Source organism: Porites lutea, chromosome 5, assembly GCF_958299795.1.
Source record: "Porites lutea chromosome 5, jaPorLute2.1, whole genome shotgun sequence".
In the NCBI taxonomy this organism is placed as follows: Eukaryota; Metazoa; Cnidaria; class Anthozoa; order Scleractinia; family Poritidae; genus Porites; species Porites lutea.
This window is the reverse complement of record NC_133205.1, coordinates 24,312,758-24,330,746: the sequence shown is the minus strand read 5'-3', so window position 1 is coordinate 24,330,746 and position 17,989 is coordinate 24,312,758. Positions and strand designations below refer to the sequence as shown.

The 17,989-nt window shown below is 39.4% G+C and overlaps 3 protein-coding genes across 3 annotated transcripts in view; 1 reads left to right on the top strand and 2 right to left on the bottom strand.

Annotated features, from left to right (window-relative positions):
* LOC140937057 (vacuolar protein sorting-associated protein 45-like) overlaps positions 1–3,312 on the top strand; it is a 32,575-nt gene extending 29,263 nt beyond the window's left edge. Inside the window, exon 16 of the mRNA XM_073386587.1 lies at positions 2,679–3,312. Coding sequence (XP_073242688.1) covers positions 2,679–2,787 — 109 coding nt within the window. The 3' untranslated portion in view covers positions 2,788–3,312. The remainder of the gene's footprint in view (positions 1–2,678) is intronic.
* Positions 3,313–5,094: 1,782 nt separating this feature from the next.
* LOC140938466 (lysosome membrane protein 2-like) lies at positions 5,095–6,799 on the bottom strand. Its single transcript, XM_073387944.1, has one exon. The coding sequence runs from the start codon at positions 6,715–6,717 to the stop codon at positions 5,164–5,166; it is 1,554 nt and encodes a 517-aa protein (XP_073244045.1). The 5' UTR covers positions 6,718–6,799; the 3' UTR covers positions 5,095–5,163.
* Positions 6,800–15,484: 8,685 nt separating this feature from the next.
* Positions 15,485–17,337, bottom strand: LOC140938665 (lysosome membrane protein 2-like). The gene has a single exon (XM_073388161.1). It carries the CDS (start codon positions 17,105–17,107, stop codon positions 15,554–15,556), a length of 1,554 nt encoding a protein of 517 aa, XP_073244262.1. The 5' UTR covers positions 17,108–17,337; the 3' UTR covers positions 15,485–15,553.
* Positions 17,338–17,989: the final 652 nt, after the last annotated feature.

The following is a 17,989-nucleotide window of genomic DNA, read 5'->3' as shown; positions in this document are numbered from 1 at the left end:
AAAATCACAGCTTTGTGTCAATGCAAATATGCCTCCCAAGCAAGTACATCAAAGGTTAAAGACAACAAAGTGGAACTTAAAAAAACAGTTGGGCTGGCAACTTTTCAGAAACCACAATTACAATCCGTTTTAATCTTCTATAAGTTTGTCCATCCGTGCGTGCTTTATTTTCTATTTAATGTGTTATTTTCACCTAGTTTAATATTTTCAGCGCTAATTTTATATTTCACTCAATTTGTTGGTAGCTCCCGCTGTTTGAATTTTGATAAATCTCGTGACGAAACCCCGGCCTTTAATAAAGTTTGAGGACAGGGATCGTGAAATTGCCATTATATACGGTATTGTACATATAATTTATGAACCGAAGTTCGGCAGATGAAAAGGGCGGAATTCCCGACTGAGCCTGGTGGCGGCAAGAACCGGCGACTCCAAACTTTTGCTGCTCTTAATTTCAAAACGAATTAGGTTCGATGGCGCGGGAAGAGATTTGAAGCGTGCTCTACGATAGAAAGCGTTCGGTTAAATCTCTAAGCTCTACAATACTGTTTGTTTTTTTTGGGGGGGGGAGGGATTCAAACGATAGTTTCCTCAGTTCTTTCAGTTTTTTTTTTTTTTTTGCCGTTTGATAACGTTCAAGAGAGATCGTGAGGACGTATCCCATAATCGCATTTCTTTTCAGACTCTATTTAATGAAAATATATCTAAACTATACTCCTGAATGATGCTCTTGGCACGTGCTTTTTTTAAATTTTATTGTGACAGTGGGCACGAGAAATAAATTGGTATCCTCAAATTTATCTTAGTATTTCATTTTCGAGTCTTCGAAGCAATTTTCAGGCGGTCTGTTTATTTTGCTCTTTAAAAGCTGTGAGCGTGTCAAACTAATTTTCATGTTTAATTTGAGTTGTGCAAATTTGACAAAATGTTCAACTGGAAACTGATCTAATTAGACTAACAAACTCATTACGAGTTATATGTGTTTTGATACCTCTTAATAATGTTGGTAAATTGCTAAGAGTAAATATCAGACATCTAGGAAATTTATTACATGTAGATATAAATATCTTGGCCCTGCAAATGTGATTTATGCAGCGCTTATATAGTTCTTCTAATATTGATTTACGCCCTGTCAAAATACACAATGTCCAATACATCAATACAGACACTATGTGCGCATTTCTGTAAAAATAAATAAAATAGATTCTATTTTCAAAAATCAATCAATCAATCAATCAATTTATTAACGTCAATACGTGGGATGGGGTTGCCCCGATCATCCAAGCCAGAGGCTCATGTATAAAACGTATGACAAGAAAGATAAATATCTCGAGCATTGGACAGGAAAAAAATTTGTTTTCCCTTTGTAATTAGAGCCGGGGGAGATACTCCTCTCCAAATGACGGAGTGCTCGTCGGAACATTTCGGAAACAACGTGGAAAGGAACTAGAATCACGCCTTTTTGTGGGCTTGGCCCAAGTTCATTGTCACCTCTAAGAGCTACCAAATCTGAAAACACAGATTAACAAACACTGACAATTTTTAATAGCAATTAGTATTATTCAGTTGACTGAAGAATATCTCTCTCTATTTTTATAGCTCAATATAAACCATATTAGTAAAATCCAACTGGTCGACTGTTATCAATTCTTCGTTCTGATCGGTTGAGCTACTCCTAGGCCATATGTTATAGCCTACAAGTAGAGAATAGCGCCGGCTTTGAAAACCAAGCCAATGGCGGCTGAATCGCGTTCAGTGCTTGCTAAAGTTGTTTTGTCTCGATACTTTTGACCAGCTAGTTGGATTTTACTAAAAGAATTATTCCTCTCACCCTCATGGCCTCTGAGTTAATAGCCCATTCGGCCTTCGGCCTCATGGGCTATTGACTCAGAGCCCATTCGGGCTCGAGGAATAATTGTTACGTATTTGCCATAAAGTACGCATAAATAAAAAGGTACTGCGAAACTCTGTGTTTATTTTAGATTTTAGCAAACTAAGCGTTACCCATCCACAATTTTACCCCATAAAATAAATGTACGATGTACACCCTCGTCATTTAATAAGGATACCCCTAACGGTGAGGCGTTCCACCCGCTACACCCTGGAAATACTCATGATAAACATAGTCGAGCGCGAGGCGCGAAAGACGAGTGTAGACCCCTACTCTAGAGTTTCCTAAAATTTTCAAATTTGGGCGCTAAAGCATCAAATCTCCTGGTCTGTACGATGAACAAAAAAAGCCTCTGAAAACTGAATGAACATGGATATCCTTTAAACCCAAGAAAGAATGAGCTAAAACCTTTTCGCAGGTAGCTTTTCTGTTGATGCTCTGTTTACATAACTATTCTCACTGCATAATTAATTAGCTCATTGCAGGGATTTTGTATAATCTGTGCGCATTCCCCTCGAAATCGCGCGTCCTTGTAGGGGTTGTAATGCTTTTGCAACCCTCGACTATAAATTAGTCCGTGCTGCCTAAAACCTGGTCATTTTTAATGATCGTGATCCGGGACTACGGCCAATTTTCGCGACCCGCCCACGTCCCCTGGTGGCGGTTACCAACTTCAGTCGCAGACTTTTCCTTCCCATAACTTAATATTACACAGTGAGGTGATGAGTATGCAGTGAGGATATATTACAAAATAAATGTAACGCCGATTTTCTTTCTCTTCTGTTCTCAGTTTTCTAGAAGAAGTCCTGCATTCTACTGGTCACGGAGCGGCATCTAGAGCCCGAGTAACTTCAGCCAGCGGAAACTACAGATCATCTTACACGTCTTCTTTCTTTTGAACCATACAAACTATGCAGGACTGAAAGTAATCTGAACAGTTGATAATCGTGTTTTCTTTTTATAGCATTCTTTACATTCTGTTCTTCATAGCTTTTCAAAGTGAGCCCAACGGGCGGTATACTGTGTTATTATTTCGAATAGATGAAATATGCTCTCTTTTAGAATAATTATAGAGCGAAAATCGTGAGAAGCCGTCACGGACCGCGGGGGCCTACCTTCATGAACTCTTGAACACTATAAGGCTATGTACACACTATACTGCTACCGTAAAATTCCGAAAATAAGCCCTTCCAAATATAGGCCCCCCAAACTCGTAACGCAAAAAACCCTCCGTTAAATGGCCCTTCCGAATAGAAGCCCCTCCGTGAGCTTGTACTTGGAAATTGCCCTCAAATACAAGGGCAAAACAAAGCAAAAACAGTAAATTTCCTTCCAACTATAAGGTTAGCCCAATCGATTTTGAAACGCAAATGTCCTTCCGTAGATAAGCCCCTCCGAATATAACCCCCTCCAAAAATAAGCCCCTCAAAAAGGGCCTTTGAAAAATAAAAACCTTTTACTCTGATCTCAGCCTCTAAATCTGAGCAGGTTATGAACGAAGCGTTCAGCGTCATATAGCCATTCAGATAAAAGCCTCAATTAAAAACTTAATTCTTAAATATCTTGTTTGTTTTATCGTTTTGTACTAACCAGGTCGATCACTGACGTTACTATTTACATGTGTCTTGAGTCCACTCGTTAAGTGCCATCCAGACCTTTGGGATAGGCATTTCCCTACAAATATTGGCGTACCGTTTACATAGAAACAACAAGTTGGCTCTTGTAGAAGGGTGAGCAGCTTAGCCAGGTCACCCCGTTTTTTGATAATAGGGTCACCCCTCTAGCTGGGTCAACTCGGCCGCGGCCATTCTAGTTCAAGACCACGTGACCAAGAAACGAAGGGTTCTGGGGACGAGAATGGGTTCAGAGTATGCGCGAGAGCTATTGTCAGCTCTTGGCTTGGGCAAAGGGTCAACATTCTCATATATAAACGCTCGCTAAAGTTTTGACTCAGAAGGAAAAGTGACCATCTTTCCCGGGACAAATTTCCTGTTTTAAACAGCCTTCCCATTGTTTTTTCTAGCCGAGGTCAGAATTCCCGCCAAAGTCACTGAGCAAGCAACATTGCAATAGCACCAGTTGATTTCATATTTGATATACCAATATAACAATTGTAATAAGTCAGTATGACTGGTCCCTCTTTTCTGGAAGCCAAAAAATGTTATTTTCAAGAGCCTCCAAACTTCACTTTACACAGGTTTGTGTTACTACATAAAAAAAGTACGCCAAATGAAACGATGTGTATCTATGGTGAAATGGCAAAGAATCATTTATGCCCAACAGATGTCACCAAAAGATGTGCTAAAAAATGTGCCCTACTCTACAATCTTGGACAAAAATGTTAAGAAAAATGCACCTTGTATGTTTAATTTTAGATTACTACCCTCCAAAGCTCGGTTCACTCGAGATACTTACCCCTCCCCCGATAAAAACAATGTTGAAGGGTGACCGGAACATTTCTGCTCCCGACTTAACAACACTGATAAGGGAGGGGTGAGGGAAGGGGCCACCATGATGCTAAATTCACCGGGTGGGTCTCCTGTGAGTAAGGAAGTGTAAAATTCTAAACACTTTTTGTCCAAGATTGTAGATCTATACCCCTTTGCAAAATGATTCCACGTCAAAATATTGAGACCTTGAGACACACGTCATGAATATGTCCTTTCATTTCTTGACGTTCACGTAAAAATCGGGTAATTCACGTTTCACGGAAAATAAAAATTAAATTTACGGATGTTTCCTTGTTTCCTGCTCTAAATCAACTGTTAGGGTTGGGGTAATACTTCTAATGATCCAAATACCGGAAGGTAGATCATTGAGCCAATCTCTTTGCCTAAACAAATTTCCCGAGAATAAAATCGGCTTAAATTTGAGGCGAATTACAAAACATCAGTTCACGCACAAGGGCATAGCTTAAAACTCAAGTTAAATCAAATCCTAGTCATGCATAAACCCAAAAACGCTTTTAAGTGTATGTAAAGGTGACTTGATACGAGAAATCACGCATTAGGAATGAATCAAAACCTTCATCACGTTTCACGAGAAAAAATACAAATAGCCCCAATCACGGTTCACGGAAAAAGCAAAAAAAATCGGCGGTGTCTCCTTTGTTTCGATCAGTCCCTTTTCTCTCTCTCTCTCTCTCTTGTTTTTGTTTGCTTGCTTGCATGTTTGTTTGTTTGTTTGTTTGTTTGCTTGTTTTTTTTAAATTAAGACTCTTTTGACTACAATTCTCATTTTAGCGGTATGGTGATCTTAAAGACGCTCAAATCATCCTACTTTCCATTACCAAGTAGTGGCTGGTTCTCGTCTTCATTAATTGTTTTCGATTGTTCTTTCTCTACTGGTTGCTGTTTCTTTCTTTTGGATCTAATAAAGATCACCCAGGAGATGACGCATAAAATTTCAATGCTTCCAATACAAACAAAAGCTGCAGAGACCCAAGGAACGAGTTTCATTGGAATCAGAACTGTTTTCACTGTGTGAACAGTCGATGAATCAACTGTGACACTGTTGTTGAAGTAAATTAACGGAAGGATGACCTCTTTCACATTCGCCATTTGAAAAATATATTTGGTAGGTTTAATGTTGACGTTAAGTTGAAGCCTCAAACTTAAGTGCAGAGGAAGTCCAAAGTGCGGTTCTACATCAAAAAAGGTGCCGTGTTCTTCTTTGTTTGGTCTCAGCCCTCCTACATCATTCACAAGCGCTGGGTCGCCTTGATAGAAGTGTGGCTCCGAAGCAACAATTGCTGGTACTGCAATTGGAGTGTTTTTACAAACGCTAGCATCCAGGATGCCAGTAGGAAAACAGCCATTAGGACAGAACCCTTTGTTTGCTGGGTTTACACTTGCATTTTGCCACAACTCCGCAGGGTATGTGAATCTCATCGTGTTCACACCGTGAACATTGAATTGCGAGTCGTACACAAATCGCATAGACCTGCACAACTGAACATAAAACGCGTACAGCGTGTCATCCTTACGAATTTGGGGTGGAAATTGCATGCCGTCACTTCCGTTGAACATATTTGCCCAGGAGGAGCTCCACAAGCCTACATCTGGTTTTCCCTTCCACATGGTCCAAACTGCAGCTTTTGAAATGTCCAATGCTCCCGTGTGAACGGTGGTGACGCCATCTAGAGTGTTGTTGTACATCATTCGGAAAATGGGATCGATGTCTGGGAGAAAAGACAAGTGAAACTTGCGCCTCAGTTCGGAGAATAATTGAAACACTGGATCTCTGTATCCCCATAACATCTCGTGTACTGTGATTTCTTTAAAGAATTCTTCCTTGAACCTCTCGAAAATGATATTGAAAATCAGAGCAGATCCAGGATACATTTTTGAAACCTCGGACAAAATAACCAGTGGTACATTGGGAAGTGTGATAGTGTCCTTAGATGCATCACACGAGGAACAAGAGCACTCGGCGCTGAAGATATACTTGGTAAACTTGTTGAAGGAAACTGTAGAATTGTCATTCCAGGTGATGTTTTTTCTTAATTGATGAACTCTGTAGCAGTAGGGTCCCTTCTGAGTCACATAAGGTTGTTTCCCCTGCTTCATTTCCAACGGATTCTCTACGTTGAATACAAAAAACTGCATGCGAACCGGAACAGTTGGGGAAATCCATTGTCTATAAATAGGAGAGTTTGGTTTTATAACAAGCTTGGAGTCTATGATGGCCTGTATCCAGCAGTCCCCTTTAATGAAACATACCGTACCGAAGACAACCAGAAGGGCGCCTGATAGTGTTAACACTGTGAAACATTTTTTCGTATTCTTGGGCATACAGCTGCAACGATTTCCACACTTCGTATTCTTCATGTTGCATGAGTGAAGAGCTTGACTTGTCAACACACTAATTGATGGTCACGAACGCTTTTTCGCAAACAGAAATTTTTAAATAAGATCTTGAACAGTAAAAAGAGACAAATTAAACCTCCCCGTTAATTGAACTACAATCCACCAAACTTGAAGATCAAGCAAAAGAGAGCCTGAAGGTAACCGAAAGAAAGCCAAGTCATGGCTACGCCACAGGTTATGTAACCGGCTATAAACTACACCGGCTCGTGATTTTCAGCTTATTGGGTGGTCACTTGTAAACTGAGCTAATCTCAGTTATATTAGAACGGTGTTTTTTATGGTTCGAAAACATGAATTATGGTTGAGTTAGGGCTTAAATGTTGTGCTGTAGTCTTTTTGCTTTTATCTCGTTTTGTTTTTCCCGCCAGGGTGCTTTTTGTTTCCGATTGTTTTATCACTTTTAGGTTTTACAATAAATCTGAGGGGAATTTCTAACGCCAACTAGGTCGGTTGAAAAGCGTAATACATGTTAGCATTACCTAAAACCTGTCAATTACAATTGTTTTCTTGTATCACATCCAGCATTCTATGGGGTTTTGCTTAAAGTGCCCTGAAATTCTGCGGTTAAAATATCAGCAAATTTAGTGACAGAGATTTGACAAGACTTGCATCGGTGACGCAAGTCTCTTTAAAAATTACCAAAAAGAACCATAAAAAACAGTCAGCCAACCACTAATAAAAGATGAGAGAAAATTTATTTGCACATACATTGCGAGTAAACACTTATCGCAGTAAAAGAGTAGCGAAATATATAACCTGTCAACATCCTATACGTATCTTATCCCCAGTTTGTGACGAAAAGAGATATCAGAAAATTTTTAAACTTTTTTCTATGACCTTTGGACTGCACAAGCATGTTATTTTTGGCAAATAATGCGGAAGCTCTAATCAACTAAAATTCGAAAAAGGAAAATGATACCCTAGAATGAACGAGCAGACAAAAATTTTAGAGCACCGCTTTTGCATAGCCTGCGAGCCAGCAGCAAGCCAGCAGCTAGGGGCAGGGTAAAAAAATGACTCAAACGTACGTTTGGGGAAACTTTTTGGCGGGGGAGCCACCAGTGCGCGACAAGAATGGGCCAAGCCATTCTTCTCCTGCGCCGCCAAACGTTTTCGCCAAACTTACACATGTGAGCCTGCTCGCAGGCTATTGCTTGCTGGCCAAAACGTGCAGCGCTTTGAAATGCTCGGACGGCTCTTTTACCCTCATGCAGCTCATTTTTCGCTTGGAAATCGCCTGGGTCAACTTTGGAGGTCCCCTTGCAACCAGTTCGCAGCCTTGTGGCAAAAAATTGCGCGATACACGTAAAACGGTTGGGATAAAATGGCCCTCTCCAGACCTTTACAGAGACAAAATCGTAAGGAAGGATATTTCTAGGGGGGGGGGAGGAGAAGAAAGAAGTGATTAGGGAGGGAAGACAGTAAAGGGAAGAAGGTTAATGATTTAGTTCAAGATAGGATAAAGATCCTTCTGATTCTCTCTTGTATAGGCAAAACCAACAGGATCAGGCCTTCCTTTCCCTCTTCCCCATCCCCTCTAAAATCTCCTCTTCCCTTGCCCCTTATGGAACGCCTGATTCTCAGGATACCATCACTTAAAGAGGTTTCCCAATGGGGTTCTTCAATCAGACCTCATACGCGCGAGATTTAACACGTGCTTTTTGCGTACAAGCTTTCCTTCTTCTAAAACAAAGTTCGTGTTTTTCAGAGCCTGTGTCTACTGAAACAACCTTACCCCATATGATTGTTCAAAAGTAAGACGGAGAATTTTCGAGGTCGATAGGCCAAGAGCAAAGGCTTCTAAAAAGGTTACCGCCTTTTTAGGAAAAGAGCACTCTCTAAGCTCGTACCCAGATCCCCCACGACCAAGGGTTTTTCAGCGTATGGCAGAGTGAGATCCGGGTACGAGGTAAGTACCCCTCTCAATTTTAGTTCTAACTCCGTCAAGTGATAACTTTGAAAAACTTACCATTAACTACTATAACTTAAGCCTTCTGAAACCGGACGCAACATTGTTGGCCAACAACTCCCTGTTGCATGTGGCTGCGTGTTGTTGACAGTTGTTGCGCAAAGTTTGAAACAGGTCAAACTTTTAGCTGCGTTCAAACAGACGCAACAACTCCCAACATTATTGGGCCAACAATGTTGGGAGCTGGCTGTCAAAAAGTAGCGGGAAAGAAATTCCTTCCCCGGCACTACTTTGCTTCAGTGCTCACCGACTAGAACTCGAGGTCGAGGAAAATCTTTCTAAAAATTAAGCATTTTTTCTCCTAGTCTCGTTGTATTTTTATTTTGCGTTCATGAAAAAAGGTACCACTTCCTTAAGGTGGCTCGATACAGTTTTTCAAGGTCAATACCTCTCAAGTTTGAGCATAAACTACGTCGCCATAAACAAAGTTTTGGAAAAATTTCCACCAGCGTTGTATTGGATAAAGATGAAAATTTGTTATGATCAGTGTTGCAACGGCATCGGAGTTGTCATAGCAACGAAATGACGCTATTGCCTATTTTACTTGCAGCAGTATATCTCGGCACTGGGAACTGTTCTTCGAAAATCATTTACGGGAGCTTTTTCCTCCAATAGCAGCCTCGATGTTCGTGAAGTTTAAGAAAAATTGGTAAGAGCGTTATCGAAATATTTTGGGATAATGTTTTTATTGTAAGAAACACAGTAAAAAGAAGACAATATTGTTGTTTGGCCGTTATTTGTAGAAAATCTTGAAACTAAAAGGGCATATAAAAGGAAGGTTAATCTCAAGAATCTTAAATTTTTAAAAAAATCTATCGAGCGGTTTACGAATTATTCGCTAATTTGTTAAAGTAGACCAACATGTTCAAAAAACCGCTAACAAGAACGCCTCGATACATACTAATCAAATCCTTCTTTCTAGCAAACGGCTGGAGCTATCTCCTTGATCTTTCACACACGTTTTTAAAAAGACTGAAACTACTATTAGGTGAAATTGCATGTCAAAAGCGCTTCGTTTTCTACAGATAACAGCCAAACACCAAGATTGCCAATTTTTACAGTATTTCTAACCACAAAATCTTTATCCCAAAATATCTCGATAACGCTCTTACAGATTTCGCTTAAACTTCACGAACATCGAGTCTGCTATTGGAGGAAAAAACTCCCGTGAATGATTTTTGAAGAACAGTTCCCAGTGCCGAGATATACTCTGCAAGTAAAATAGGTAATAGCGTCAGTTCGTTGCTATGACAACTCTGATGCCGTTGCAACCTTGATCATAACAAATTTTTATCTTCATCTAATACAACTGTGGTGGCAATTTTTCCAAAACTTTGTTTATGGCGACGTAGTTTATGCTCAAATTTGGGAGGTATTGGCCCTGAAAAACTGTATCGAGCCACCTTAATGAAAGGGTATGCCTTTTGACAACGCCGACGCGTGCCGAATGCTGTACGAGTTTTTAAGGCCTTTGAAAAGTACCTTGGTTCTCCTGGGCGATATTTTTCAGAAACGAGCTGTCAAAAATTTGAGAAAAATAATTTCATTTTCCGTCGCTTCTGTTCAAAAGAATCTTGCTTAAGGTGTTTTGATACAGTTTTTCAGAGGCGATACCGATATTTTTCAATCGCCTTAAAAGTGATTTTTTCCTTGTCCGATCGCTATAAAATTTTTACCAGTAATTGGCTATGGATTGAAATCTGTGAAAATGTAGTTTTAAATAAAATCGATATTACTATGACAACAATAAACAAAAAACTTTGAAATTGATAAAAGCCAAATTTTGTGTGATCTAGACCTGCTACTGAAAATCCAACACTAGGAACTTAAGGTTTGGTGTTTAGCAAACAATATCCGTAAGAAGTAAAAAATTCTGTATGTTTGAATTCGACTAAAACGAAAATATATTTCAAACCTTAAATTTTCAATAGCCGTGATAGGTTATTTAATAAAAACGTTATAAATGACTCAAATTATTCTTAAGTAGCATAAGAATGATGCTTAATATCATATTTTGATGCTAGGAAATTTTGGTGCACTTTCGTTCATGCGATCTTGAAATCTAACCCGTTTTCTCACCACCTGTATAAGTGTTACTTCATTCAGAATTTCGACTTTTAGCGCTTTCTTGTATATCTCCAAAACGACGCGAACGAATTTTTTTAAAATCTCTTCACATAATCTTCATAATGTATATAAAAATGTCTGAAACTTTCATTAAGATTGATTCACTGCAGCACCTTGAAATTTCAGGACAAACTTATCCTACGAACCGGACAAAAATCTGCGTTACAACATTCACTGTTTTGACGTTATGCTAATTTTTCCAAAATAATGCGCACTATACATACCTCCATGACTAGTACAAGCTAGTACATTTTAGTTTGAATTTATCGCATCTTTTGAATGTAAAACATTGACAATACTCACACTGAAATGTACTAGTCATGGATATATGTATTGTCCGCATTAATTTGGAAAAATTCGCATAACGTCAAAACAGTGAATATTGTAACGCAGATTTTTGACTGGTTCGTAGGATAGGTTTCTCTTGAAATTTCAAGGTGTTGCAGTGAATCAATCTTAATGAAAGTTACAGACGTTTTTATATACATTATGAAGATTATGTGAAGAGATTTTAAAAAAAATTCGTTCGAGTCGTTTTGGAGATATACAAGAAAGCGCTAAAAGTCCAAATTCTGAATGAAGTTGCACTTATACAGGTGGTGAGAAAACGGGTTAGATTTCAAGATCGCATGAACGAAAGTACACCAAAATTTCCTAGCATCAAAATATGATATTAAGCATCATTCTTACGCTACTTAAGAATAACTTGAGTCATTTATAATGTTTTCATTAAATAATCTATCACCGCTATTGAAAATTTAAGGTTTGAAATATATTTTCGTTTTAGTCGAATTCAAACATACAGAATTTTTTACTTCTTTCGGAGATTGTTTGCTAAACACCAAACTTTAAGTTCCTAGTGTTGGATTTTCAGTAGCAGGTCTAGATCCCCTAAAATTCGGCTTTTATCAATTTCAAAGTTTTTTGTTTATTGTTGTCATAGTAATATCGATTTTATTTAAAACTACATTTTCACAAATCTCAATCCATAGCCAGTTACTGGTAAAAATTTTATAGCGATCTGACAAGGAAAAAACCACTTTTAAGGCGATTGAAAAATATCGGTATGGCCTCTGAAAAACTGTATCGAAACACCTTAATTGTAGAGAAAAAATATTGACCTAGTCATCTTGCAAATTTAAGTTCCAAAGAACAATAACACTAATGAAATTTTATACATAGCACAATGATCAAATGTGCTTTACGATGTCCTCAAAATGGGTCGCAATTAACTGCTTTTACATCCATCTACAGAAGAAATCAAAATTGCACAATACAACTAATCAAAAAAGCCACTAAAAACATAAATTTGCCTTTTCGTGAGCCGACACCAATGCTAAGAATGACTGATGTTATATTGTAATAACTAAAATTCAAGTACTTCTTGTTATATCATCTTGCACACTATTAGCGAGAAGTAGGTGGAGGACATTGGTTGCCGTGGACGGAAAAATGTCGTAACAAAAATGATCTTTTTTTGAAGTGTATTATTATCCTTCATTTGAAAAAGAAAGAAAATCATAAATTCAGTAATGCCCGTGGGTGCAGGCCGTATGCCGCCGTATGGTGCCGAGCTATTACTAAGAATTTACCATAAAGTACCCATGAATAAAAAAGTACTGCAAAATTCCGTGTTTATTTTAGGAGTTCAGCAAACTAAGCGTTACCCATCCACAATTTTACCCCATAAAATAAATGTACGATGTACACCTTCGTCATTTAATAAGGATACCCCTAACGGTGAGGCGCTCTACCCGCTACACCCTGGAAATACTCATGATAAACATAGTCGAGCGAGAGGCGCGAAAGACGAGCGTAGACCCCTACCCTGGGGTTTCCTAAAATTTTTCAAATTTGAGCGCTCAAGCATCAAATCTCCTGGTCTGTACGATAGAACAAAAAAGCCTCTGAAAATTGAACGAACAAGGATATCCTTTAAACCCAAGAAAGAATGAGCTAAAACCTTTTCGCAGGTAGCTTTTCTGCAACTATTCCCACTGCATAATTAATTAGCACATTTCAGGGATTTTGTATAATCTGTGCGCTTTCCCCTCGAAATCGTGCGTCCTTGTAGGGGTTGTAATGCTTTTGCAACCCTCGACTATAAATTAGTCCATGCTGCCTAAAACCTGGTCATTTTTAATGATCGTGATCCGGGACTACGGCCAATTTTCGCGACCCGCCTACGTCCCCTGGTGGCGGTTACCAACTCCTCTGTTCTCAGTTTTCAGTTTTCTAGAAGAAGTCCTGCATTCTACTGGTCACGGAGCGGCATCTAGAGCCCGAGTAACTTCAGCCAGCGGAAACTACAGATCATCTTACACGTCTTCTTTCTTTTGAACCATACAAACTATGCAGGACTGAAAGTAATCTGAACAGTTGATAATCGTGTTTTCTTTTTATAGCATTCTTTACATTCTGTTCTTCATAGCTTTTCAAAGTGAGCCCAACGGGCGGTATACTGTGTTATTATTTCGAATAGATGAAATATGCTCTCTTTTAGAATAATTATAGAGCGAAAATCGTGAGAAGCCGTCACGGACCGCGGGGGCCTACCTTCATGAACTCTTGAACACTATAAGGCTATGTACACACTATACTGCTACCGTAAAATTCCGAAAATAAGCCCTTCCAAATATAGGCCCCCCAAACTCGTAACGCAAAAAACCCTCCGTTAAATGGCCCTTCCGAATAGAAGCCCCTCCGTGAGCTTGTACTTGGAAATTGCCCTCAAATACAAGGGCAAAACAAAGCAAAAACAGTAAATTTCCTTCCAACTATAAGGTTAGCCCAATCGATTTTGAAACGCAAATGTCCTTCCGTAGATAAGCCCCTCCGAATATAACCCCCTCCAAAAATAAGCCCCTCAAAAAGGGCCTTTGAAAAATAAAAACCTTTTACTCTGATCTCAGCCTCTAAATCTGAGCAGGTTATGAACGAAGCGTTCAGCGTCATATAGCCATTCAGATAAAAGCCTCAATTAAAAACTTAATTCTTAAATATCTTGTTTGTTTTATCGTTTTGTACTAGCCAGGTCGATCACTGACGTCACTATTTACATGTGTCTTGAGTCCACTCATTAAGTGCCATCCAGACCTTTGGGATAGGCATTTCCCTACAAATATTGGCGTACCATTTACAAAGAAACAACAAGTTGGCTCTTGTAGAAGGGTGAGCAGCCTAGCCAGTTCACCCCGTTTTTAGATGATAGAGTCACCCCTCTAGCTGGGTCAACTCGGCCGCGGCCATTCTAGTTCAAGACCACGTGACCAAGAAACGAAGGGCTCTAGGGACGAGAATGGGTTCAGAGTATACGAGAGAGCTATTGTCAGCTCTTGGCTTGGGCAAAGGGTCAGCATTTTCATATAAAAACGCTCGCTAAAGTTTTGACTCAGAAGGGAAAGTGACCATCTTTGCCGGGACAAATTTCCTGTTTTAAACAGCCTTCCCATTGTTTTTTCTAGCCGAGGTCAGAATTCCCGCCAAAGTCACTGAGCAAGCAACATTGCAATAGCACCAGTTGATTTCATATTTGATATACCAATATAATAATTGTAATAAGTCAATATGACTGGTCCCTCTTTTCTGGAAGCCAAAAAATGTTATTTTCAAGAGCCTCAATACTTCACTTTCCACAGGTTTGTGTTACTACATAAAAAAAGTATGCCAAGTGAAACGATGTGTATCTATGGTGAAATGGCAAAGAATCATTTATGCCTAACAGATGTCACCAAAAGATGTGCTAAAAAATGTGCCCTACTCTACAATCTTGGACAAAAATGTTAAGAAAAATGCACCTTGTATGTTTAATTTTAGATTACTACCCTCTGAAGCTCGGTTCACTCAAGGTACTTACCCCTCCCCCGCTAAAAACAATATTGAAGGGTGACCGGAACATTTCTGCTCCCGACTTAACAACACTGACCAGGAAAGGGGGGGGGGGGGGGCACCATGATGCTAAATTCACCAGGTGGGTCTCCTGTGAGTAAGAAAGTGTAATTTGTCGAAGATTGTAGATCTATACCCCTTTGCAAAATGATTCCACGTCAAAACATTGAGACCTTGAGACACACGTCATGAATATGTCCTTTCATTTGTTGACGTTCACGTAAAAATCGGGTAATTCACATTTCACGGAAAATAAAAATTAAATTTACGGATGTTTCCTTGGTTCCTGCTCTAAATCAACTGTTAGAGTTGGGGTAATACTTCTAATGACCCAAATACCGGAAGGCAGATCATTGAGCCAATCTCTTTGCCTAAACAAATTTCCCGAGAATAAAATCGGCTTAAATTTGAGGCGAATTACAAAACATCAGTTCACGCACAAGGGCATAGCTTAAAACTCAAGTTAAATCAAATCCTAGTCATGCATAAATCTAAAAACGCTTTTAAGTGTATGTAAAGGTGACTTGATACGAGAAATCACGCATTAGGAATGAATCAAAACCTTCATCACGTTTCACGAGAAAAAATACAAATAGCCCCAATCACGGTTCACGAAAAAAGCAAAAAAAATCGGCGGTGTCTCCTTTGTTTCGATCAGTCCCTTTTCTCTCTCTCTCTCTCTCTTGTTTTTGTTTGCTTGCTTGCATGTTTGTTTGTTTGTTTGTTTGTTTGCTTGTTTTTTTTAAATTAAGACTCTTTTGACTACAATTCTCATTTTAGCGGTATGGTGATCTTAAAGACGCTCAAATCATCCTACTTTCCATTACCAAGTAGTGGCTGGTTCTCGTCTTCATTAATTGTTTTCGATTGTTCTTTCTCTACTGGTTGCTGTTTCTTTCTTTTGGATCTAATAAAGATCACCCAGGAGATGACGCATAAAATTTCAATGCTTCCAATACAAACAAAAGCTGCAGAGACCCAAGGAACGAGTTTCATTGGAATCAGAACTGTTTTCACTGTGTGAACAGTCGATGAATCAACTGTGACACTGTTGTTGAAGTAAATTAACGGAAGGATGACCTCTTTCACATTCCCCATTTGAAAAATATATTTGGTAGGTTTAATGTTGACGTTAAGTTGAAGCCTCAAACTTAAGTGCAGAGGAAGTCCAAAGTGCGGTTCTACATCAAAAAAGGTGCCGTGTTCTTCTTTGTTTGGTCTCAGCCCTCCTACATCATTCACAAGCGCTGGGTCGCCTTGATAGAAGTGTGGCTCCGAAGCAACAATTGCTGGTACTGCAATTGGAGTGTTTTTACAAACGCTAGCATCCAGGATGCCAGTAGGAAAACAGCCATTAGGACAGAACCCTTTGTTTGCTGGGTTTACACTTGCATTTTGCCACAACTCCGCAGGGTATGTGAATCTCATCGTGTTCACACCGTGAACATTGAATTGCGAGTCGTACACAAATCGCATAGACCTGCACAACTGAACATAAAACGCGTACAGCGTGTCATCCTTACGAATTTGGGGTGGAAATTGCATGCCGTCACTTCCGTTGAACATATTTGCCCAGGAGGAGCTCCACAAGCCTACATCTGGTTTTCCCTTCCACATGGTCCAAACTGCAGCTTTTGAAATGTCCAATGCTCCCGTGTGAACGGTGGTGACGCCATCTAGAGTGTTGTTGTACATCATTCGGAAAATGGGATCGATGTCTGGGAGAAAAGACAAGTGAAACTTGCGCCTCAGTTCGGAGAATAATTGAAACACTGGATCTCTGTATCCCCATAACATCTCGTGTACTGTGATTTCTTTAAAGAATTCTTCCTTGAACCTCTCGAAAATGATATTGAAAATCAGAGCAGATCCAGGATACATTTTTGAAACCTCGGACAAAATAACCAGTGGTACATTGGGAAGTGTGATAGTGTCCTTAGATGCATCACACGAGGAACAAGAGCACTCGGCGCTGAAGATATACTTGGTAAACTTGTTGAAGGAAACTGTAGAATTGTCATTCCAGGCGATGTTTTTTCTCAATTGATGAACTCTGTAGCAGTAGGGTCCCTTCTGAGTCACATAAGGTTGTTTCCCCTGCTTCATTTCCAACGGATTCTCTACGTTGAATACAAAAAACTGCATGCGAACCGGAACAGTTGGGGAAATCCATTGTCTATAAATAGGAGAGTTTGGTTTTATAACAAGCTTGGAGTCTATGATGGCCTGTATCCAGCAGTCCCCTTTAATGAAACATACCGTACCGAAGACAACCAGAAGGGCGCCTGATAGTGTTAACACTGTGAAACATTTTTTCGTATTCTTGGGCATACAGCTGCAACGATTTCCACACTTCGTCTTCTTCATGTTGCATGAGTGAAGAGCTTGACTTGTCAACACACTAATTGATGGTCACGAACGCTTTTTCGCAAACAGAAATTTTTAAATAAGATCTTGAACAGAATCACGCTTCACAGCGGTAAAAAGAGACAAATTAAACCTCCCCGTTAATTGAACTACAATCCTCCAAACTTGAAGATCAAGCAAAAGAGAGCCTGAAGGTAACAGAAAGAAAGCCAAGTCATGGCTACGCCACAGGTTATGTAACCGGCTATTAAGAGTCATTGTCAGAGAAAACCGGGCGGTGCCAAAAGATTGGGGTCAGCCGATTTCCTTTATTTTTTCAGCATTTAAAACCAAGCTGATAAGATTAACTTTGGTGACATTAAGAAGATTTCCCGGCGTTTCACTCCCGAGATTGACCACCCCCCTAGTTTTTGGCCAAAGGAAACCCTAAAAACCACCAAAAACAATGGCAATTTCTCGGGTCTAAAACAATTTATCCTTAAGGAATTAGCGCACAGTTTTTCTTCTGAAGCTAAATCACCTAATAATAAACGTTTTGGGTGCTTAAAATCATATCTTTAGTTTAACAGTAATTTTGGCCAAGGTTTTTAATCCGGGTATGTTGAGTGACTGTTACAGGACAACGAATTTCGAGGATTTTCGAAGTGCGTTTTCTTGAAAGTGCGGCTGTTTATTTTTTATTTAATTACAGATTTGAACAGTCTATACCCTCCTAAGTCAAAAACAAAAGTTTATTGATCGGCACAAGAAACTCTTTTCACGCGAATTTTGTTGGAAAATGTCAAAGATCGCTCTTACGGGTAACTGCTCGCTGAAGTTTAAATAGCGGCAATACTGCGTTATAAAGGTACTAATCCATTTTAAATGAGTATTTTATATTCC